The 24,544-nt window shown below is 43.2% G+C and overlaps 1 protein-coding gene across 2 annotated transcripts in view; it reads left to right on the plus strand.

The window, feature by feature from the left end:
• The first annotated feature begins 7,688 nt into the window (after positions 1–7,688).
• Positions 7,689–24,544, plus strand: part of TP53BP2 (tumor protein p53 binding protein 2) — a 45,528-nt gene continuing 28,672 nt past the window's right edge. For both annotated transcript variants that reach the window (XM_035320404.1, XM_035320405.1), the window contains exon 1: positions 7,689–7,784. In XM_035320404.1, the coding sequence (XP_035176295.1) occupies positions 7,758–7,784 (27 nt within the window). In that variant the 5' untranslated portion in view covers positions 7,689–7,757. The remainder of the gene's footprint in view (positions 7,785–24,544) is intronic.

Here is a 24,544-nt window from a genome sequence, read left to right on the forward strand (position 1 = left end):
CTCTTCTTAAGCATATATAATTTAAAGTAGTTTCAAGAATGCCTTTTGTTTTGTCATGTAAATTGAGAAATTTTAGATTTTGAGGTACTCCTTTATGGTTTATGTTATGTTTAATAATATATAAACTTCATTTTCTATATGTTTATTATGATAGTAAGTGTAATGTATTAATGATATAAACTATATATTTTATATTATTAGCTACAGCTATGTAAATAACTTTTTGTTTAATAAGTCTGTCTCACATGTAAGATATTTCTGCTGTCTTCCAGGTTCTGATTCACATAATTGTATGTGGTATCTTGTATCATTTTTCTGAGCCTACATCACTGTTGTAATTTGGAAAAAGGCACACCACACATACTTTCACAAAATCCTTGTCACAGATTCACTTGTGGCTTATCTTTCCAGTTACTATGGGATAGGGTGAAGCCAGATAACTTTAATAGTCCCTGAAAGGGATGATATCATGTTATGTAGAGTCTATTGCATATGAAGGAACGTACAAACTCTGTAGACAATATTTGCAGTTAAAGCAGGATACATACCTTTATTTGGGTTACTGCTCATTTAGGTTTCTGCAGTGCTTGTAAGATTCATTAATATCCTGAAATAACCTTAGTTCTCATTATACCATGTTATAATGATAAATATACTTGGACCGAGTTTTGACAGGAACATTTCAATGAGTCACGAGAAAGATGTTAGGGGGAATGTATTATTTTGCCCCTTTAAAGACTTCAGACTATAAATATGAGATTTAAGGGGAAGGCCACTTGGGCCAAGAGGATGTATTTTGCTTTCTTTGTAATAATCTGCACATTTTTTGTAATCAGAAGTCTTTGTCAAATCTCATTAGTTTTCTAAGTATTTGTTGGTGGAATTCTTAGGCATATCTATTCTGAACAGATTCAGCCTCTCGCAGCTTACTACATGCTTATAAAACCATGTTTATTGTGCTCCCAACTGAGTATGGTCTGTTCAGAACAGCAGGGACTGTGAAATTTTATGAAACCTACATAGAACGTTTTGCCTACATAGAATATTTTCTTTGTGCTCTGTGTGGCAGCAAGCATTGCCAAGAGGCATGGGGAAGAGGAGGCAGCCTACCTGAAATACAAGGAAAGTTGTAAATATCAAATGTGAGAAAAGGGAAGAAAGTCAGTGAAGGGGAAAAAAAGAGTGAGAAGCAGGAGCTAACAAGTGGACATCTAGGAAGACAGCAATAAAGGACAGAATTCTAGTAGCAGAAGCTGAAGTTGAAGGAAGGTGTGTAGCTAGGTCAAGAACGGGGATATTAATGGGAAATATAGGAGCAAAGAGGAATAATGTGCTCAGAAACTGAGGCAGAAGTTGGGTGGGAGGAAAACAGATTTGTTTTATCAAGTTAGTGTAATCAGTAGAAAAATAGAAAATGCCTTCCCACAAGGCAGGTTTTCTTTACTGGGGTGTCAGCAGTTTGCTCACTTTGTGAATCTTTTTTTTTTTATTTATTTTTTTTTTCTAAATTTGAATGCAGACTGTTATATTTGAAAAGTCATATTTTCATTCAGGCTTCTGGATACTGAGGCAGAGTAAAGTCCAAGGCTCAGACAAAACATAGGGCCTAGTTGGCATATAACGGAGAACAGTTACATCTGGGCATATCCAGGGACTGTGACTTTTGAGCCTGAACTAAAAAAATAAAATAAATAAAAAAGAAACCATAGTGAAATTTCCTTTTAAATTGTTTTCAACAAGTGTATGCCAGAGTGTAAATTTGTGCATATTCATGTTTTGCAACTAAAACTTTTGATCCAGTAAAAAGGTAACCTCATACTTAGAATCATTTGGAGTTACAGCTTCATATATGAATGTAATACAAGTTCCGTTAAATCAGTACAAATATGTAAATAGATGCTTCATAGATTAACTAGTTTCAGGCCCAGTATTGCTCCATGTTGTATAAAAATCTGGTTTAGAAACCACCTCTACAATCTCCATCTACCTCATGATTTATTTGTAATACCATTCATAAGGTATCTGATAGTAATCATGACATGAAGTTGAAAAGAAGAGTGAGGATGAAAGAAAACATTCTCTGTAGATTTTCTCAGCTGAAAGCATAGGGACCAGACTAATCTTGGGCCGCTTTTGTGGGCTAGGCATGTTGCACAGTCAGGCTTTTTTTGAATATAGTTTTCTCTTTTAAATAAAAATAAAAAAATAAAGTGTTTCAGCTCCACAAGAGAGTCAGGGTTTGTAGACATGTAATACATTTATTAGGCAAGCTGATGTACTTAAGGGATAAAAAAGACAAGTTTTCAGGCAAATAACCTTTCTGTTTTCTTGGAGTCAAAGTACCTTCCCTGACAGAGGCCTGCAGAATTATGTACTGGATACTGTGTTGGCCAGGTTACACATCCTCTCACATCTGTATTCACAAGTTATGTCAGTGGAAAAGCCTATATTATCAGAAAGGAGATTTAAATTGCATTACATGATTTTGTTACTTCTCTGTATTATTTTCTTGTACTATGATTACAAGCCCTAGGGAAGAGAATCAGTTTCCACCATGAGAAGGTGCTCAGTTTTGCTGCTAGTTACTTTCATGTAAGTTGCAAGGAATTCCTTTGATTTTTGTGTATTACCATATATTTACATTATGGTAAAGAGAACTTGGTGAAGACTTCAGCAATGTCTCTCAGTGTCTCATTGGTTCAGCTCAGTGAAACATCACTGGCACGACAAACTGCGCCAATAACTTTGATATGTAAGGAAATGACAGGTCCCAATGTGTCCGTTGTCCTTTGTAGGCCATACACCTGTGTCTGCTGGGGTTATCTTAAGCAGGGTTTGATTTAGTGAGGCATGGAACCATAGTTCTGTGTGAGAATGTGCAAAGAAAATGTGTATATTGACCAGGAGACAAAGACACAGTCACCTCAGTTTCGCAGTCACCTTACAAAAAAAAAAAAAAAGAGAGAGAAAAATGAAGAAATTGTGTCAGCCCCGGTCCTGTGTTTCCTGGAATCCTTGTAGTTTCTTTCTCTCTTGACTCCAGAGGGACTGCTAGGATGAGCTAGCTGACTTCTTGGCAGCTGAGAAATAGGGAGGCAGCAACAACAAAATGTCAATGATAATTTAACTCTCTGCGTGCTCTTAAATCCAGCTGGGATGAACTTTCAGCGAGGCAGTCGCGTGGTGCTGGGGAGCAGGGGATCGAGGCGGGCAGGCACTTCTCTGCGTTGAGGCCGCTTGAGGCAGCCGAGGGAGCCGCCAGGCCCCGGCAGCCCTCGTGGTGAGGGCAGAGCCAGCAGCAGCAAGTCACTTAAATCAGGTGTCACCGCCATTTCACAGCCACTCGCCAGGTGATCGGAGGTCTCAACCCCTCATCTACCCAGCTAGTCACCTCATCATAGGATTGGTTAAACATGTTTTCCCCTTGGTGAATCCATGCTGACTATTCCTGATCACCTTCTTGGAGATGACCTCCAGGATGAGCTGTTCCATCACCTTTCCAGGGATGGAGGTGAGGCTGACTGGTCTGCAGTTGCCTGGGTCCTCCTTCTTGCCCTGTTTGAAGACGGGCCTGGGGACTCTCACGCATAGTGGCTTGCTGTGCTCAGGGACAACTGTACACAAAAATGGTATGTGCAGCAGACAAAGAGAAGCCTGGATGTGCTTGCACAGTGCTGCTTGCATGGTCTGGTGTAGCGGCCAGTCTCCGAACCTACGTGTTCAGGAACATCGGCAACACAGCAGCTGGTGAAGTCCCAGAGAGTGTCTGGTAGCAGAGAGCCTGGGCCATAAAAGGCTTGCCCAGCCTCGAGGTACAATACAGAAAGGCTCTGGATTTACTGGTGTAAATGTTAGGGTTAATGTAAGGAGTAGGGTTTGTTTTAGGGTTAGGGCTATGGTTAGGGGTAAAATTAGCATTTAGTGTTAGGTTTTAGAGTTAGGACTAGAAATTAGGTGTTGGGATTAGAGGTTAGGGTTATGGTTAGGGTTGTGTCATTAAGGTTAGTTGTAATGGTGACCGCTAGCATAAGGGTTAGCCTTAGGGTTGGGGTTAGTGTTAGCTTTTATCGTTAGTTTATGGTCAGTTGGATTAAGGTTACAATTAGGGTATGTTTATGTAAGAGAGAGATTTAGGGTTAGGGGGTTACAGTTAGGGCTAAGGCAAGTTTTTTGGTTAGGTTTATGTGTTCGTTTTTGTCTGAGTGTTAGTTAGGGTTAGAGTTAGCGATAGGTTTAGGGTTAGGTTTTACGGTTAGAGTTAGGGTTAAGGTTAAAGTTAGGTTTTAGTGTTAGGGTAATGGTTAGTATTAGTCCTAGGGTTAGAAGTAGGTTTTGGTGTATGGTTTTGGCTAGGTTTTGTTTTTAGTTTAGAGTTAGAATTTGCTGTGGCTATGGTCAGAGTTCAGATTTTGAATATTTTTGGGGGGATTAGCATTTGCTTTAGGGTTAAGGTTAGGTTTATTGTTAGGGTTAGGGTTTTGGTTATGTTTTGGTGTAAGGGTTTGTTTTAGGGTTAGTATTAGTGTTATTAGGTTAGAGTTAGTGGTAGAAGTGGTATTAGGGCTAAGAGTAGGGTTTAGTTTTAGGATTATTTTTAGGACTAAGTTTAGCATTAGGTTTATATTTATGTTTTGCTTAGGTTTATTTTTTTATTTTGTAGTGAAAGGATTGTAGTTAGAGCTAAATTTAGGGTTAGCTTTATATTTAGGGTTTGTTTAGGATTAAGTTTTAGATTAGGAAAAGAGTTATAGTTGGGGTTAGCACTAGGGATAGGGTTAGGTCTAGAATTAGTGTTACTGATAAATTTTGGCTTTAGGTTCATTGTTAGTTTTAGGGTTAGGTTAAATTTAGGTTAAATTCAGGGCTTGGTTTAGTTTTTGATTTAGGGCTAGGGCTAGAGCTAGGCTTAGGGTTGTGTTTAGTGTTTTAGGGTTTGGGTTAGGGTTAATGTTAGGATGGAGTTAGGGTTAGAGGTAGTGTTAGGTCTATGACTAAGGTTAGTGTTAGGGCTAGGAGTGGGGTTTAGATGAAGGGTTAATTTTAGGGCTAGATTTAGGTTTAGTTTTATGTTTATGCTTTTATAATTATGTTTTGGCTTAGGGAAAATTTTGTTGTTAGTTTTAGGGCTAGGGCTAGGATTAAGTTTCAGATTTGTTTTAAGGTTATGTTTCTCATTATTATATAGGTAGAGTTTGGGTCAGGGTTTTAGTGTTAGGTTTTTTTTTAAGGTTAAGATTAGGTTTAGGATTATAGTTAGGGCCTTTAGGGTTAGGTGTTAGGTTTAGTGTAAGGGTTATGGTCAGTGTTAGTGTTAGATTAGTGTTAGTGTTAGATTTAGGGGCTTAGGTTAGGTGTTATTGTGTTAGGTGTTATTGTTAGGGTTGTTAGGGTTAGGTGTTGGGTATAGCGTTTAGTGTTAGAGTTTGGGTTAGAGATAAGGGGTTAGGGTTAGTGTTAGGTGTTAGTCTTAGGGTTATGAATTTGGTTTGGTTTAGGGTTTGTCAGTGTCAGATGCAGGGTTATGGCTTCTGGTTAGGATGCATTTAAAAGTTAGGGTTTATGGTTAGGATTAGGGTTAGGGTTTGGGTTATGACTGGATTCTGGTTATTCCTAGGCATTAGGAGTTAGGGTTAGTGTTGTTAGTGTTACGTGTTAAGGCTAGGGTTTAGGGTTAGGTGTTGGGGTTTGGGTTAGTTTAGGGTTAGGGGTTAGTATTAGTTTGTGGGGTTAGTGTTAGGCATTAGGGGTAGGTTCATTTTGTGTTAGGGTTAAGATTAGTGTTTAAAGTCATTATGGTTAGGGTTAGAGTTGGTGTTGGGTTTTGGGTTAGCTGTTGGGTTATGGTAAGGGTTACTGTTCTGAAGACTGCTGTGCCCCAGCTCGTTGAGTTCTGATGAGCAATTCTCTTGCCTTGTTCTCTTCTCCCAGCTTTATTTTAGAAGCTTTCCCTTCTTTCTGTAGTCTTAGGCTTTATCCTTCAGAAATGAAAGCTCTGAAGTTCGATATGGTGCAATTTCAACAGTAGGTGGCAATGGGTAGCAAAGCTAAAGCAGTTGACCACTTCCTCCTGTTGCATTGATGTTGTGTTGATTTCTGACAAACTGTTTCTCAAATTACCATATTAGAAACAGTGTTAGAACCAGGTTCACCACCTTCTTCCCGAAGAATTCAAGAGGTTATAGCTATATAAACCACTGACAGGCACAGCATTGAAAACTAATAATAAAACAAGTCTACAAGATACTGCAAATGATGACAAAGAGATATTGTCTGATGTCTGCTGTTTGATAATTCTCATAGTTGTGTCAGGGATTGTAAAAGAAGACTGGTCTGGAGCCAGTTTTAGGCACACTGAAGAAGAAAAGAGTGTGAGAAGTTACTGGTAAAATTGCTTAGATGCTGCTCTGAGAAAATTATCTGGTTTTGGAGTAGCGTGGTGAAGGCAGGAAATCCAGTAGTGTCTCCCAGCCTCCCACCTTGACCCATCATATGAGAAGACTAAGGGCAAGAAATGCTGATGATATTGATTACTTATCATCACTACAACTGTTGTCTGTAACACCTTTCTGCTTTTGCAAGTTTCTGCAGTTCAGACCAAGTAGATCACTCACAGAGAGACAAGTAATGTTTTTGGTACATCATTTTTTTTTTTTTCTTTTTCCTTTCTTCTCCTTCCCTTCCCTTCCCGTTTTTCAAGCGATTCCGTGAGTATGAAGTTCACCCGGACCCCTGCTGTGACTCCCTCTAAGGAACTGCGTGTGGTCTCAGTCCACTGCAGCGTGTTTCAGACAGGCCACCAGTGGGAACCAGACGAGGTGAAGAGCTTCAGCTGTCTGTGCTGTTGGCCCCCGATCCTGTGGATTTCACCTCCTTTATCTTCTTTTTATTTTCGTATTTTGTTCTGTGACAGCTCTGTACGCGCAGGCTCGCGGGACCCGGCCCTGGGCGGGAGGAGCGCCCGCACCCCTCGGGGCTCCGTTTCCTCAGCGGGCGTGGGGCCGCTTCCACGCGGCGCCCAATAGGCGGCGGGGGAGGTGATGTCATGCCCGCGACGGCGCCGCCTCATTGGCCGGCCCTGGCGGGGAGAGAGGGGACGGGGCCACCGGGCGGCTCCGGCCTCAGTCCCGGCCCCGGCCCCTGAGCCGCGGGGCCCCGCCGCCTTCCGGGCGCCTTTATTTATTTTTTATTAACCGCTTTAGAAAACAGACGTTTACACAAACCATGTCTGGGTGTTGTTCTCCCCTCACCCGGGAACTCCTCATCCTCTTCCATCCCGTTTAGTGACGGGGAAGGTTTAACGCCAGTAGGAGAAGCAGCCGGAGCCGCTTTCCCCGCCGGGCCCCGTGACGGCTGCCGGCGCTGCCCGCTGTCCCTCCGAGCCCTCCGCGCGGCGCTCCAGGGGAGCCAAACTTTCATCCCCCGGGTCGATCTAACGGGTTTACGGGCTCGCTTCGGGCAGCCCGAGTTAACCCACGCGGGTTTCCAAGACTTTGGGCCCCTCCCGGAGGTGGGAGGGAGGAGAGGCGGGCGGGGCGCTGCACGGCGCGGCGGCTCCTCCTCGCCGGCTCGGGGTTAGTTTCGGAGCCGAGCCGGGGGCGGAACAAAGCGGAGGAGCGGGCGGGTGGTGCAGCGAGGCCGGGCAGGGCAGCCCCGCAACAGGTTCCCCCCGCACGTCCCGGTCCCGGCAGCGCAGGCCCTACGCCTCCCAGCTCGGCGGTCTCCCGCTCCGGGCGGCGGGGCCGGCACCGGCCGCCCCCATGCGGTTCGGCTCCAAGATGATGCCGGTGAGTGCGGGCAGGGCGCGGGGGGGCGGCCCCGCTCCGGGGGAAAGTTGGAGCGGGGCAGCGGTGCGGGGAACAAAATGGATCCCGCGGGGCTCCGGGAGACCCTGCCTCCCCTCTCCTCCCCTCCTCGGCCCCATCCAGGGGCTTCCCCTCCCCCTTCTGCTTTTCTTCGTCTCTCTCTCTCTCTCTTTTTTTTTTTTCTTTCTTTTCTTTCTTTTTTCCCTCTTTCCAGATTTTCTTGCTCTTTCGCGCGGGGCCCGACTTGTTAGACGGGCTTTCTGGAGCGGAGCCAGCGCCGGGGGAGGGAGCGGGCCCCGCACCGCTCGGAAACTTCCCCCCCGCCCCTCCTGTCCCGCCGGGGCTGCTGGCTGCGTCGTGAAAAAAAAAAAAGTAATAAAAAAAAAAAGTAATCTTGGGATAAAGTTCTTCAAGTTGGCTCGGAAAGTGCCGCGTCTGCCGGCGGGGGGTGGCTTTGTTTCCGAGCGCCCCGGCTCCCGGCGGAAGATGGTGTCCATGTTGGCGGCGTGAGGCGGCGCTCCCGGGGCAGGCAGGGCCGCGGTGCCGGGAGGGCTCCTCGGGGACCCCAAAGGGGACAGGGAGCACCACGTCCCGTCGGGAGCCGCGGGGTGGGCTTTAAAAGCACCCCGCTCCCCTCAGCTGGCGTCGGGTGGAAGCTCAGCACGACGACTTTGTGCGATCTTCGGCACAGAACACTTAGTGTTTCTCAAGTGCCTGTCTCCGAGTGCGTCGTTTTACCAGCAGGGATGAAGCCGAGTGAAGTCCATGTTGCTCTGAGAGGTTAGGAAACGCACAGAGAACATCAGCGAGCTTAACACCCGCTTATTCCGAGTTGAGGGTGCTTCAAAATGCCCCCCCCCCGGCGGCACGGCCTGCTTTACAGCTGCTGGTAGCTAGTAGCTCTGCAGGCATCACTAGCCCTCGAAGTGCACCCCTCTATTACAGCATGTTTCCATTTTATCTCTTCCCAGGAGCTGGCTGAAGCCAGCGAGGGATGAGCTGTACCAGGAGATGAAGAATCCGTGCTGTAAGGGCAAGGGTGTTGCAGGGATGCTGTGACCTCCTTGTTTTACTATCGGTGTGAGGTTCTTCCTGTGCAATTAAGAGGAAATAATGAGCGATAATTTAATCGCACAGAACACTGAAAAGGGCTGGGTGACTTTATTGCTGTAACTGATGAGGGAGGAAAAGACAAAATAGGAGCTTAACTGCAGGTGAAACAGCCAATGTGTTGTGCAACTGTGGTGTTGTCTACACGTGAGAACTCAAAAGAAAACAAGCAGTAAGTATAACGAGGTGTTAATTCAACCCACGTCGAAACTGAGCTAGGTAGGCACCCCAGTATAAAATCAAAACCTCCAATAGATGCTGCTACTGGCCAGTTCTGTGTCACTGAGCTCAAATAAGGGAGAAAACAAGCAGGCGCAGTCTTATGCCATCAGCATGGGCAGGTGGCAAGTTCAGGAGCCTGCACTGCCCTTGTGGCTCAGGCTTTTCTTTGGCAGATGACTCATTAGTGATTCTGGTTTTTAACCCCTAAACAAAGGGATGGATACAGCCTTTTCATATTGCGCTTACTGTGGATAATGAAAGATTGGTGAAAGCCAAATGTGACTACAGGAATTAAAAATACAAGTGTTATGAACACTACTGCTTTAATCCACCTATTTAAAAACAAAACAAACAAAACAACAACAACAACAACAACAACAACAAAAAAACAAATCAAACTGAAAACCCAAACAAATTGAATTTTGGTATAGCCTTCAGAGAGTTAAGGTTTCCAACAATTAGAGTACAAAAGGGTATTTCAGAAGTTTTGTGGCTGTAGGGTGCCTAAACAGCCACTTGCCACTTTGAAAACATCATTTTATAGTAAATATACTCATGTGAATACAAAAGTGTGGAAGAGGTAATGCCAAAAGTAATTGTTACTATTTTAATGAAGTATTTATGCAGATTTTCAAATCCTCTTATTTTCTATGCTTTTTTTTTTCTGAACTCATTCTCATTTCTCGTTACAAAGAAATTGAAAGAGTTTGGTGTGGGAAGAAAAGGAAGGTACAAAAAAAGTCAGGAGGGAGCAGGGTATCTGAGTACTCTTATGCTGTAATGAGGTCTTTGTAGACTTGAGTGTCTTCATATGTCATTTGTGAATGAGAAGTTGTAGGCTGGCCCTGGCAATCTGCATTATTTATATAATATTTGTTTCTTGATTGATGTTTCTTGCCATATCTCTTCCTCTTCACCTTCCAAATGAAATTGTTTGTGTCAGTTTCTGCTCTATATCCACCTCTCCTCTGCTCCAGCAGGTAATGTGGACAAGGGATTAAATAGCATACAGTAATCACAAGCCCAGCAGGAATTCACCTCTGTACTGGTTGCTTCTGCAAAGCTTGGAAACTGCTGTAACCAACATTACTTGTACTCTTTGGAGACTTCTCCGAAATTGGAATGTTTTCCTTGTGGTGATGACAGGAGCTAAACTGCTGCTCTAACCATATGTCAAGACAATGTGATTAATAGTCTGCGTAAGAGTGTAATTCAAAGTAATTTGTGTGTAGCTGTACCGATGAAGGTAATAACAGGGTTAACATGGTTGAGCTGTGTGAAGTTGTCTCACCTTTCATCTGCCAAAGGCTTGTGGGAGTGTGACTGGTACTGCTAAGTAGTGAAAAGGAGTTGGGAACACTTTCAAAAATAGCATTTTTTTTTTTTCAGCATAATTGGCCTCTCTCCCTGGTTTTACATTATTACCCTAAAGATGGGTATATTGAAAAATAATTTGCAACCTGTTCCAATGCCTGACTGCTCTTTCTGAGAAGAAATGTCTCCTCATTTCCAACCTCCCCTGGCACAGCTTGAGGCCATTCCCTCTAGTCCTATCACTAGTTACCTGTGAGAAGAGGCTGACCCCCACACCTTCCTTTCAGGTGGTTGCAGAGAGCAATAAGGCCTCCCCTGAGCCTCCTCTTCTCCAGACCAAACACCCCCAGTTCCCTCAGCCGCTCCTCACAGGACTTGTGTCCAGGCCCTTCACCAGCTTCGTAGCCCTTCTCTGGACACGCTCCAGGGCCTCGGTGTCCTTCTTGTAGTGAGGGGCCCAAAGCTGTGCACAGTACCCAAGGTGCGGCCTCACCAGCGCAGAGTACAGGGGGACGATCACCTCCCTGGTGCTGCTGGCTGCAACATTCCTGATAGCAGCCAGGATGCTGTTGGCCTTCTGGGCTACCTGGGCACACTGCTGGCTCGTGTTCAGTGGGCGTCATCTATAAGTCTATAAATAAACTGACCCCCTGGTAGAGTTTAACAGATGGCTGTGATACCAGTAAGTCATCTGTAGCATCTCAGTCCCGTTCCCTGCAGTCTGTTAATTATTTAAGCTGTGATCAAGTTTATCAGCCACATAACGCTGTTTTTCTCATCTGCCTGCATGGATTTCAGTGCATAAATGGAACTTCAGAGTGTGCTCTTCTAAGCACGTGCCTCATCTTCTAATTTGATTTAGTATCTGTTGTATGTTCCTTTAACTGAACTTCTAGTTATTGTAAGACATTTAAAAGTTGCAGTACTGCATTTGTATTCAAACATTTTAATGTGCGGCTGTTTTGGTGAGCTTTCTTACTTCTCGCACTTCTCTTGCAGACCGTGGTCTGTCATTATTCATGATACGAGAACATTGCCTTGAGCTTTCTAGGGTACCTTTTTTTTCTTTTCCTGTTATTACAATATGTTCTTTTCTGTTTCATGAATTATATGAAATGCGTTTAGCTTCTCGGGTGGCTTTCTGAAACGCCTTAGCCTTCCATCTGAAATGTTTGAGCCAAATTACTGAGCTGTACGTTGAACACCTTTTGTTTCTTTGTGTGGCTTTTATCAGAAATGGGGGAAGGGTAATGTTACAAATTCATGCCAGATCAAGCTGTGTAGGCCAGGAGAGTTGTTAATTATGCTGCTTCTGATTTGTTCAAGAGTTCAGGGTGTGAGTGCCCTGTGGGACTCTTGCATTTACTGTTTCAAGGGCTAGCACGGAGAGATGAGGTTTGGGATGGGTGGATAATTTATGGGATTTATTTCCCCCCGTCTAGTGTTAATCAGATGGGATTTCTGCTTTATTAGTGATCAAGTCTGTTTTGTGAGATTAATTTACATGCAAGTCAGCTGGACTTTGAAAGAGGCAGGTATAAAGGTTACCTCAGAGAATAAACCAGCAGAGTGGAAATGGCGTTGTGCCTAGCATTCCTTTCAGGTTATTGATTGAGAAACAGTCTTGGAAATGCCCTGTTCACCTAGCCCGCTGTCCCTGTTAGCAGTCTGCCTCGGGGACTCCTTTCTCTCCCCCTGTCCCTGTTGTTACCGAGCTTGTTTAATGCTGGGCTGAGGAGGCAGCGGTGTCACCCCGAGGAGGCTGCCTCCAGCTGCCCTGCGAGGCTGGGGGGCAGAGCTCGTGGGGGGCTGCTTCTGCCTGGGCTCGCAGGGGGCACCTCCGGACTCTTCTCTGGGCACTGTCAGCTTCCCGCAGAAACTTACTTAATGCTCTGGAAACTGGAAGGAACTTGTAATTGCATCACAAGGTAATGAGCAGATAAAGCTCTTCTCCTTGCTCTCAGTTTTATTATCTTCAGGCCTGCTTTCTCGCGGCTGAGTCACTTCTGAGTCAGACAAAGCGTTATTTTTTTTTGATCTCCAGTTCTCAGAGAGTCAGATGATGTGTGTATAAAGGTCACCAGAACTCCTGGACATCTGGTGAAGTAGACCTAATTACCTTAGTCACTGTTGCTTACATGTTTTAGAAGTTTCAGTGGAACATGAAAGACCTGAAACACTGTTTAAAACAGTGTTAGATAACTCATGCCGTAGTTTGGGATTAACACTTACGGAGAGGGCATGGTAAATGAATTGGGGAAAGAGCAGTAATCATGACGCTATCTATCATGATGCTGAACAGGCTAAAAAGCAGAAAGCGTTTTTCCACTTGCTTTTGTTATTTGCTTTTTGTTAATCATTAATATGCCGGTTCTCTCTGTGAGCGTTTAATTAGTCATGCCTGTGTCCTCATCAGTTGTTTCACCATAGTAATAGTGTTACGTGGATGTTTAACTCAAATCCAGTTATGTATAAACGATGAGCCTTTTTGTTGTTGTTGCTGTGGCATTAATGCCAAGTATTTCATTAGTGAGATGGTAACCTTGTTTCGGAAGCAATTTCTTCTGTGCTACAGTGATGCCTCCAGGTCTTCACATGATCACATTCTTTGATGAATGGCTGTATATTGTACCCTAGCATTTATGGACATCTAATTTAAAAAAGGGGAATTAGGAGAATACTTCTTGCCTTGGACTTCTATGTAAATCCTACTCTTTTATTTCATCTTTTTGCAAATTAAGACACATAAATGTTAAAATCAAATATGTACTGCAGTTATCTATCTTCCTGCATAGTTCTCTGATTATGAAATCAACTCAGAAACCCCTTTTTCTGCAGTGTACCTGGATTATAGTTACAGTACCCGCACTGAAGTAAAAACATGGACACTTTGACGTTGCTGACTTAAACGCTTGTTTTTGTTATTTTGAGTTGTTTAATATCAAACATCTAGTCTCTAAAATACTAAATGTATCAGAGCATTTAATAAAGGGAACTGAAGCTGCAGGGAGGTTAAGCTACTTGTTAAAGGTCACACAGCAAGTTCAGGGATTTGTTCAGTTCTTGGGATTTGGGTGACCAGAATTCCCAGAGTCAAACAAACCGGTATGATGTTGTGCAGCAGGAATACAAGTCTGTCGTGCCCAGGGTAAAGTATTAAATGAACTTGTTTACAGTAAGTATGTTTCCTCAGCGCCTACATCACCTGTGTCTCTCCTTCTGTAGGGTAAAAAAGCCTGATGGTAGTTCATTCTGTTCATGCTTGAGATCAGTCCACAGAAGAGATCCTTGTTCATATATCTTTTACATGTGTGTAAAGGGAATGTTCCCCTTTCGCTGTGTAAGAAGCATGTGTATGGTTTTTCTTTTGTTTTTGTCAAGCTATGATTTTTTTCTTGTTCTCTGATGCTTTTATTTTGTGAGGCTTAACTGCTTAAGGAGCAGTTTAGATCTTGGCTTAGATTACCAGTTTTCCTCTATTGCAATAAATCCCATTGTTTCTTTAAATTGAAAGTTAAGGCAGAGTCTCAGGAGTTGTGTATTTTTCTTATCTTAAGTTTCTTTCTGTCATTAAAAGAGGAAAATCATGTTTTCTTTCATCTTCTGAGGGTTCTTTTTTAATGGAGTCTTTGTTATCCCATTTGAGTCCAGTGCTGCACTGATACCTGTATGCTGCAACACGTGAATCAGAAGCATGACCAGACACAGGCAGTGCTGTAGAGCATCCCTATTGCAAAAGGGATTGCGAAGTTGGGCCAACAAACTATGCAGAAATGTTCAGCAAGGATCTTACTCCCTGTAGCTGGGGCTGTTCTCCAGCAGCTCCCGTCATACCTGTGCACAGTTATAAATCAGTGATAATTTCCTTGCTGCTTGAAAGTGGCCGTCTGACTGGTGGTTTGTTTTTTGCAGCGTGTCCAGACACCTCTCTTCACTCCACTTTCCGCCTTACCTAAGTGTATGCTGCCCCCAGTGCAGGACCTCACCCAAACTGCTACCTGGGTCGCGCAGGGCAGTGACCCACAGCTCCTGCCCCGGCTTCTCAGGGAAGTGAGAGGCTTTGAGCATTCCAGGGCTGGGAAAACCCCGTAGAGTATGGGATTCCTACAACTTGTTAGAGATGCTCTGATCTCAGCTGCAGCGAGACTGTTTCTCAAGGTAATGAAGCATTACAGGAAAGCCTGTAGCATTGTTCCTGTGCTACTGTGCATAGGTCTTGCCCATGAGGGCTTTCTGCAGTGTGGTATCCCGGTATTGCACAAAACCATTGCTGTTTAGAGAGCTCTGTGCAAACAGCAGTCGGTGAAGTTGGGGTAGAGAAAATACTTTCTACCTCCAGGGAAGCTGAAGGAATGACCGAATAGTAACGGGCTGAGGGGGATGATTTCTGAAGTTCCTGGGGTAAAAGCAGCCTGTTGAAGAACCCCGCATAGTACAAGTGTTGATTTAATAAAACTCCTCTTTACTTTGTTATTATCATTAAAAGTTGCTGTGCCATTACCTTGGTGACCACCATTTCGCATGCAGCCATCTGTGAGGATCTCTGTCGCGACTTTGCTCGTGACAGTGTGCCACGCTGCCTTGCACCGGTGAACTGCTCTCCCTTCCTTGCTTTCTCAGCCTGGTACCGCCCGGAAAGAGCCCCAGGAGTGAGTGGTGCTTAAATAAAACCTGTCAGATGGTGGTCAGCTGCACAATCTGCCAGCCTTCTGCAGCTCCTGTCGTAGTGCTGTAGAAGCTGAATGTTTGCTGATGAAAGTTAAAGCACGAAGTTTAGAGAAGCTCCGTGTTACAGGAGCGAGGGTTTCATCAGGTGAGGTGCTTGGTGGGGTGACAGATGGATTGGTGAGGAAGGTTTCTCCTGTGATTGTGCTGTAGTTGGTAAGTTGTACATATCCTATTATAGTGTGGTTGACTATCCATCATTACCCCACCAGTCCCTTTTTTTCTTGCAAAATAACAAAAAGATCCCTCTGTTTCGGCGCAAAAGCTCAATGTGTCTCCTGTGCCTGTTGAATCAGTACCGCTGTGGTGCAATTTTATTCATCGTGGCTAATGACTTCCTGCATGTTTGCAGCCCAGAAGCATTAAGACAAAAGCTTTTCCTTATGACTTTGAAAAAGAAGTGCAGTTGTTGTGAAACAGATATAGTCACCAAGCACAGACATTTCTGGTGATCGTCTCTGACACTAGTGGTGGCTGTGTTGGTTGCCTGCGTTACCACACGTGGGCAGATAGCTCTTTAGCGCAGTAGCAGTCATCTGAGTTTGACAAGTGAAGGTCATTCTTCAGGGTACACTCCCATCGCAACAGGAGCGTGCTCCCACCCAGAACTGGTGGTAAATTGGAAAGGGTTGCCCTACTCCAAGGGTATGGTGTGATGTTACACCTAATTAATTTAATAGTAGGGTGCTGCTCAAATGGATGCTCTTGTTCCTTTGATTTCCATCCCCACCCAAAGCCACATGTCTTTTGCAGCTTCCCCTTGAACTTAGCAAGGTGCTGGCTGACAGCAGAGTGGGAGGAAAAAACACCTACGCTCAAGGCAGAAAGGAACAAAAAAAGTTCAAATGATGGAAGTGATTTGCCATGTGGCTGCATGATCTGACCTAAAGGGGAATTAGAGAAGGACATGACTGTTGCCTCTGGCAGCTCGCCGTTTAGGTGGGCTAAGCTGTAGTAGTCAGAGGCTGCTGCCGCGTGCTTTCCTTGACTTCCATCTTGTCTTGTGAGATGGTAACAGAGGGTGTTTCTCCACCATCTTTGGGTATTCTCACTTACTGCAAGGATTAAGTTGGACTACAACGTATATTCATCTTGGTGAGAGTGAGAAGCTCATATAGTAGGAAGCCTCATCTTCCTGGCAGCAAGTACATAGGAAGCCAGAGCTGACCTTGAAAGCAGCAAAGCATGCAGACTTGTGCTCTGGGCTCTGAAATTCCTGTTTTTTCACTTCCATTTGTCTTGAAGGAGGGTGATGGAACAGCATGTTCTAGAGTTGCAGCCTAAAGGAAACGTTACTAGAATGCACTAAAGGAGCATGGCACAAAAATGGCTGAGTTTCACATTGTAATGCACTTTTGGATACCAAACTGGTCAGCCTGTATCATAGAGCAGCCCAAACAGTACATCCTATGACTCTCCCCGCACCAAAATTACCTGTGTGGTTAAACGTGTGTCATTTTTTCAGGTTCCAGAAATAGTGTGTTCGCTGACCTACCTCTGCAGGTCATGAGCATTTTGTTTTGTCAGAGATCTTTCATGGAGTTGGGACTCAAGATTTTGACAGCTGTGTTCCTGGAGCTGTGTCTTAACACGATGTAAGGGGTGGTATTTTCAGAACTGTCTGGTGCTCATCTCTGAAGTAGTTGGGCATGGAGTAAACCAGTATTCTGCACACCTCCCCACCCCCAACTTGCTACATAATTTGCTTTGTTTTACTATTAAATTGCAGAACTTCTGCTGCTCTTTTTTTTTTTTTTTTTTGAGACTCTTTGATATACCAACTCACAGAAAAAAAGAAGGTAAGCAAAGGTGATAAATGAGCTCGGTGTGTGGGCTGGGCACTTGTCACCTGATGAGCGTGGGTTCGACCTGCGTGTTCTGGTGGGCTGAGGCACAGTGCTCCCGGGTACGAACGTTGCTCATCTTTTAATTGGTGAGATTATTATACGTTGGCTGGAAGAGTAGAAAACTGATATTTTTAAACCCAAGAACAAGTTGCTGCCTTAGCCAGCAGGCAGTATGGTGTGGGTGGTAGAGTTGCCACTTCGCTGTGATAGTCTACCCGTTCTTTTGAGGTGTAGGATGTTGAATACGCTTTCATCCCTGGTACAGGTGTACCTTCACTTCCCTTTGTGAAAGAGTCCCGTCTCATGCAAAGTCTGCCTCTTCCAGCAGGAAAAAAAATACATATATATATATATATTTCCACTGTAAGAATATACATGCATCTTAATGGGGTATATTGAGAGGTGTCATTCTCAAATGTCCCAGTGGGGAGCACTTGGTGTGGCTTCTCATAGGTCTCTAGCTGTCTAGGAAGCTAAGCTAACAAGAATGCTTATTCCCAACGGGAGGATATAATGCTCTAGAGTAGCAAGAGCAGCTCAGTTTGTTTTTGTTTTAATTAATTAATTAATTTACTACAAAGACTGTCTCTGGGTTTGGTGCAAGCGCAGAAAATTGAGATGATTCAGCCTTAAGTTTGAGTTCATAACCCCATTCATTATGCATGGACGTTGTCTTGGCCTTAGGCTCTTCTGCTGGGTGCAACATGTTGCGATACCGAGGAATCGGATGAGAAACAGCTGTAAACTACAGTGAGGTTTAGGTGATTTAGACAGTTACTGTTTTCCAGTGTAGTAGCTATGGTAAGAATTTTATGGAAGTGTATCACTTGCAGGCACACAAGAAATTCTTCGTGTCTACCAAGCCTTCGTGACTGTGTTGAACACCGATGACAAGGCAGAGCCGTTGACATGTTGGCAGCTATGACTGCTCAGTAAAAGGCTGTGGTTTCTTACATAGGTTATTGAAACCAATTTTGTTTCTCCTTTAAAACAAACCGCCCCATATGTTTTAGAACATTTCCTTCTGCTCGATGCCAAGGTTGTGATAAATACCTTCAGCGTAATGAACAAGTGGCTTTAAAAGCTCCCCCTGAATTGAGACACCCTTGCCTTCAGTGATATGTGGTGGTTTAACCCTAGGCGTGTGGAGTATGTAGAAGCATGGTGCTCCTGGTTTTGGTGTTCATCCAAAACCGTAAGCTTTGTTTGTCTGGATCTTTCAGATCTCTGGGGGGACTTTTGCTCTGTTCTTGTGTCTCAGGATGATGGAAGAAAAAGGTCAGGAAAAGTGTAATGTGGATTCAAAGTAAAATTCTTAGTTTGGAAAGATCTCTTCTTAACGACCTTATGTGTAATGCGCTACTGAAGGAGGAGGGTGTAGGTTAGGAACCCTGTATTTACCAGTCACGAGCTACGTCTGACAGATTTTACAAAACTAAACCAGCTAAACTGGGATGATGATGCTTTTCTGTTAAATTTGGCAGGAAGATTGTAATTTTATCTTCCTCATCAGCAGGTCTGAACTCAAGCACTGAATTTTGTCTTTGGGGTTGCAGCCCATGAAGGAGGTGGGTCCCAAACCTACATGCAGTAACTTCAGATGGTAACAATGCTTGGCCACAACTCAGTCTGTTTTCCATGCAGATCTTCAAATTCCCTTAATGATGATTCAGAAACATGCCTGATAGTGGGATGTAATATGGCAGAGACTGATGTTTGTGCTGCAGCTTTTGCCCAGTATACTAGCGTATACCAAAAGCAGATGGCTTTTTTTCTGTTCTCTTTACTTTAAGGATTTCAAAACAAAATGAAAGGGGGAAAAGAAAAAGCAGCTTTCTCTTTGCTGTTTCTTCCTCTCTTTCTCATGCCCAAAAGTGCATGTAAGTGTACATTATGTTTTAAATCCTGGAAAAACGGATGTATTTACCAAAGATAAGTTGATTATGTATTTGTATTTTATCTTTAAAGTATACAAGCAGTAAGTACCATGCCTTTGAGAGAAAAGGCTGAGTCCTGCTTTCTCCTGCAGTACAATTGAAAGGGAAAAAGGCCATGCTTTATATAGACTGGGAATAATTTGAACAATTCTATGGTGCTTCCTACAGTACTCCACCTACCTTGCATCATAACTTCCCTTCTCACATTTATGGCTAAGAGCCAGTACAATATAAACGGAGTAGTGTGTGCTGCAGATGAGACAGAAGGAACCTGACTCCCTGTATTTGGGTGTGGCTATAGGTAAATATTAAACTTCAGTCTGCGTTTCTATTGAACCTATCTTTACCGAACAGCTGCATATGAAAAAATCAGGGTTAGCAGCGTCCTGTAAGCCTTTCTTCTAGTAAGTCTATTATATAATCTTTTGCTTACCTTAGTCTTATGGTACAGTAAGTGACTACGTTGCCTGCTAAAGGACTGGTTTAAGGTTCTGAGGAACTTCATGGGAAAGGCTTGCTGATTTACTTTATTAAGGTATATTTTGCATTAAAAATTAAATTGAGGCCCACAGCTGCATGCCATTTCCAAATGCTGCTTTTTAGAACACGAAAATCTGCTGTTGTGCAGCCTGTCTTCCGTTGTTTAGAAAGTTGCATCAAGTCAGCAAAAATATCTCTTTTAGCAGCTGATTTCTTCATGGCAATCTAGGGAGGTGCAGCGTCAGTGTTCCCATTAGGTAAGATGCTTCCTTTTAAAACTCTTTGTTTGAAGGGATTTTATACTAGGAAAAACTGACCTGTAGTTAAAACTTCAGGTATCAGGTCTGTGGGTGGAATCAGTTATTTCTCATTTCTGTTATCTATACTTACAATCTGATAATCTATTCATTGTAAAAACTGTGGTGCTAATTTTTCACCAACTAAAATTATCTTCTAAAAATATATTTTATTTCAGGTTGTAAATTGTGTTGTCATTCTTCTCCATCGCATATGCTGTTCAAAAAGCTATTTTGCATTTGAAACAATGGCTTTTCAGTGTTATATATTGCTGCTTTGTAACCATACTTTGAGGTGAAGTCGTGGAAGGACATGCGATGAGCTCTTTTTTGGAGGCTTGTTTATACAGCACATCAGGAGTGTATGCTGTCCACGTTGTAGGAAAACATACTGTCTATCCTGAACCATTGCAGCTTAATATAATAGGTATAACTCAGGTAACAATAGAGAGAATGTTACTGTAAAACATTGCATTGTCAACCTTAAGAGTGACTTTTAATGCATCCTTAAAGAGATCTAAGGATTTGTTATGCAAGCTAAGACATCATTTAGCTGTGCTGTGGAAACAAACAAAAAACCAGCCAGCAACAGGAGTATTGTGTGATTCAAGAATATTAATGATCACTTTAAAACACAGAAGATGAAATGTGGCACGAAAATTATATTATTAGCTCTAACGCAAGATAATAAAATGAATCATGATTTCAGAGGCAGCGTGCTTGTTTGGCAAGCAAATAATGTTTTTGTCTCTGTCGTTGCCTTGTATGCTTCAGTCTCCCAGTCTGTAAAGTAGGAAACTGCTTGCTTGTGTCAGGACTTCCTGGTTATAAAATCCTTTGAAGATGAAAAATACTACATGAATAGATGCCACCGTTCATATTGTGTATTGCATGGTCTGCAGGAAAAGATTGCATTAGATTAGGAATTAAGGAAATAGTGAAAAACGGGTAAGTTAGTATTTTTAATGGACCATCTATTTGTGTGTAATATTTTATAAGATAATGAGTTTTGCTGTAGAAGATTGTTGTTCATTGTTGAAATTTAATGATCTGAATTAGATCTTTGGGGGGGAAATAGTGCACTTATCCTTTAAACAAAGATAGTTTCAGAAATTCACTAAGACCTTGTATTTTAAATCATATACAGAATAATGGAATTTTCTACTGAATATGTGCACTCTGAGATTACTGCTTAAATTACTTAAGCAGTATAATTTGATATTATTTGTATATTAATTGGAAAATGTCCAACTTCACAGCCTTTTAATACCTAAGACGTATGATATCAGTTTTACAAAAAGATAAGGAGTAAGAGATCTCTGATGCTTTCGGAAGCACTCTTGAAGCTCAGGAGAAAAGTAAGTTACATTTCTGTCTCTCCTCCATCTTAATCAATAATCCTCTGACCTAAGGGAGAGATTGATATAAAATGGTATCTGCTGGATAGATGTAAATTTTAAGGCATGTATTTGCTCAGACTTGTATTCCAAACAGTTCTGGAAGCTGTTCTTTGTTTTTAATGTCACCAAGTAGGAGCCAAAATGCAGCATGTTCATAGACTATTGCTTTTGTAGAGCTATCCATTCTTAATATTTCACTTTAAGTTGAAAACTGCTTTGCAGCTGTTGAGACCTGTTATGGTTTATTTAATGTCAGTGCAGTTGTATGAAATGATCCTGTTGATGAGCTTACAGCAAATGTCTCATTGTCAAGTGTAAGGCTATTTGGAACTGTCGTGTAGGAGAGAGGTGGAGGATTATAAGGTGGGGTGTGACTTGCTTTAATTGATACCTTCTTCTGTCCTCCTTTATTTTGGTTGCTTTTTTTTTACGTTCTCTTCCTGTTCCCGGGCGTGTTGCAGTCCAGAGCTCGTGGCTATATTTGGAGGTGATGCATAAATAATACAGGTTGGAACAAAATAATACATTTTATGCTGAGAAGACTTGAATTCATGACAATTTGGTTTTTCTTAGGTTTGTGTCTTAAATGTCAGGCTTTTTTTACTCTGCTTTCCCATCCAGTTGCTTGTAAGTCATTCATCACAGTCATTCCTTGCAAAAATGATCTCTTGCTTCAGCTCATGTGCCCTCGGTCGTCCGTTTGCCCTTGGTGCACCCGATCGAACTACCTCATTTGGTGGCTCCATAACTGCAAACTTTATTTTCTAAGCTGTAGCCGAGTCAGCTGAAATTTGTGGTGTGGCTTTAAAAGGAACCGCTTTGCTAGATGTACAACACATCCCTGGTTCCTTGCAAGTGTGATGCAGCACTGGGATGCTTCTACAGTGTAAAGCCTTTCAGTACTTTTAAAAATGGTGAATACATCTCGGGGGGAGGAAGTAGGCTAGAGGGATCCTTGGTTTAGAATTTAAACCCTTATTTTAGAATTTAAAGTCAGGTCCCTAATTAAAAGTTCTCAGCCTTCTCTGGGCATTCTTAAAACACAGTCCTTAGGAGTCAGAAAGAGTGAAAAAACATAATCCAAGAGTACATGGAATTGTCAGCATTTGCCTCGATGTTGTTTATAAAGAAAGTGTGAGGTCTGAAAGAGATTTGTCTTTCCCTTGTTTTAGTATGTCTTTAGTATGTCTGCTCTGCAGAATCACAGAATGGCTGAGGTTGGAAGGGACCTCTGGAGGTCATCTGGTCCAACTCTTGCCAAAAGCAGGTTACCCAGGACCGTGTCCAGGAAGCTTCTGAGGGTCTCTGAGGAGGGAGACTCCAAAAACTCTGAGTGACCTGTGCCAGTGCTCTGTCACCTGCACGGTAAAGAAGTGTTTCCTGATGCTTAGATGGAAACCCTTGTGTTCCAGTCTGCCCCCATTGCCTGCATCAATCTTTGCGTCCTCCCTTCAGGTGTTTAGATGCATTAATAAGATTCCCCCTAAGCCTCCTCTTCTCCAGGCTGAACAGTCCCAACTCTCAGCCTCTCCTCACAAGAGAGGTGCTCCAGCTCCTTGATCGCCTTGGTGGCCTTTTGTTGTACTCTTTCCAGTATGTCCAGGTCTCTCTCGTACTGGGGAGCTCAGAACAGGACACAGCATGCCAGGTGTGGCCTCACCAATGCTGAGTACATGCCTTATTTATGCCTACCTTGAAACTGAGTTTGATTTTTACTGTTTGCATGTTTTTTGTGTGTGTGTTTTTAGGGAATTTACATGGCGTAGTGTTTCCTTCTCACCCCCAATACCTAGAACACGTGTGGTAGATGTAATGCAGATACCAGGTCTCGGAAATGGCCTCCACACAGCAGGTTTGAGTTCTCATGGCCTAATGTGTTAGTAATTATCTTGAGCATAGTGGATGGAAATCACAACTCGTGATCCTTCCTGTGTAGCTGTCTGTGTTGGTAAATCCTGAGGATTAACGGCTGGAGATAAACAGGCACGCTGGAGAGCGAGCAGCCCTGCTAGGGTCAAATTAGGTCTGCTTTGTGTGTAATGCCATGTTTCTGTATAATTTTTTAATTCTCATCTATAAGCTCTTCTTTTAACACTAACAAATCTTGCTGCTGACACACTACCTGTGCAATTTAGTGTTGTTGTGAGTATAAGATTATCCGGCGTTAAATGTGAAGCGTTTGTATTTTGTGTTCCTATGTAATCCTGCTCTAAAGCTATTCAAGAGCCTCTTTTTTTTATTTTATACTTCTCTGCCCTGGTTTCTGTGATTAAATGACATTTTTACCTGGCTGTGTATGACATCTCTCGCTGTCAGCCTTGAGAAATACTAAACCTAAAAAACCACAAGTGTCCAATGCTGAAAGACGGGAGCAGGATATCGGAGGTGCTATTTGGAAAGCTTTGTCTCCTAATTTAGGTCAGTACATCAGCATGCTGCGCAGTAAACAGCACAACAGTTGTGCCTGCCTTCCCAGCCTAATAATAGGCACGTGGTAAGCTGACCCTACCTGCACGCCTGCGGTGTGTTTGTGGCCCACACAAAGCATACCAGGGAGGGAGCAGCAGCAAACAAGCCTCTGAAGTGAGGCATGTGGGTGAGCAGCTGTGGTCCGGGTGGCAGGCGGGGTGCACGGGATGCTCCCCTCTGATTGAACAGCAGCCCCCGGTCCAGCTGAAATTGTCGTGTCCCACTCCATCGGCCTTCCTGCCCTCCTCCGGATTCGCTGGGTCAGCAAAACAAAAAAAAAAATTGCTACCTTTGCATTTTTTCCCACATTTTCTCAACTTGTTCCTCCCCTTACAAGCTCTGAGTTGTTGTTACTTTTTGCTATAACGCGACAAGGAAATGGCTGAGGGATCTGAATGCTTTCCAAAGGATTAGGGGCAGTTTTGAGCTCTCCTTCTGCAGGCTTTTTGCTTTTTGTGAATGTTTGTAGAAGGTCCTTTAGGAATGTATCAGAAGGCATTGTCTTGGGGAACTGCGTAAAATCAGAGATCAGAAACTGTATATGCTGTTGATGCTGAATCTGGTCCAATCCCAAGGCCCAAAACGCTCTTCTGAAGTGTTTGTGCTGCCAAAAGTGGGACAAATATTTGTGCTCCTTCTAACAACACATTTTTGAGTGTGGAAATGTTTTAATAGAAGTTCTTTAAAAGAATAAACGTGCCTCTTCTCTTAGGAGTGGAGGGGGTCTTGGCATTTGAAAGACCACTGGAAAGGCTTTGGAGACTTAAGAGATGTTTGTGTTTGTACGCTGGCGGAGTCACTGAGGGGAGCTTTGTAAAACCATGAAGAAAATGGGCTAAATTCCACTTTCATTAAAAATGACTTGTTCCAGAGTATTCCCACAAAATCACAGAATAAATGCTTGTAGCAATGACCTCTTCCTTAAACTCAGAAGAACGTTTT

The sequence above is a fragment of the Oxyura jamaicensis genome, chromosome 3 (assembly GCF_011077185.1).
Source record: "Oxyura jamaicensis isolate SHBP4307 breed ruddy duck chromosome 3, BPBGC_Ojam_1.0, whole genome shotgun sequence".
NCBI lineage: Eukaryota > Metazoa > Chordata > Aves > Anseriformes > Anatidae > Oxyura > Oxyura jamaicensis.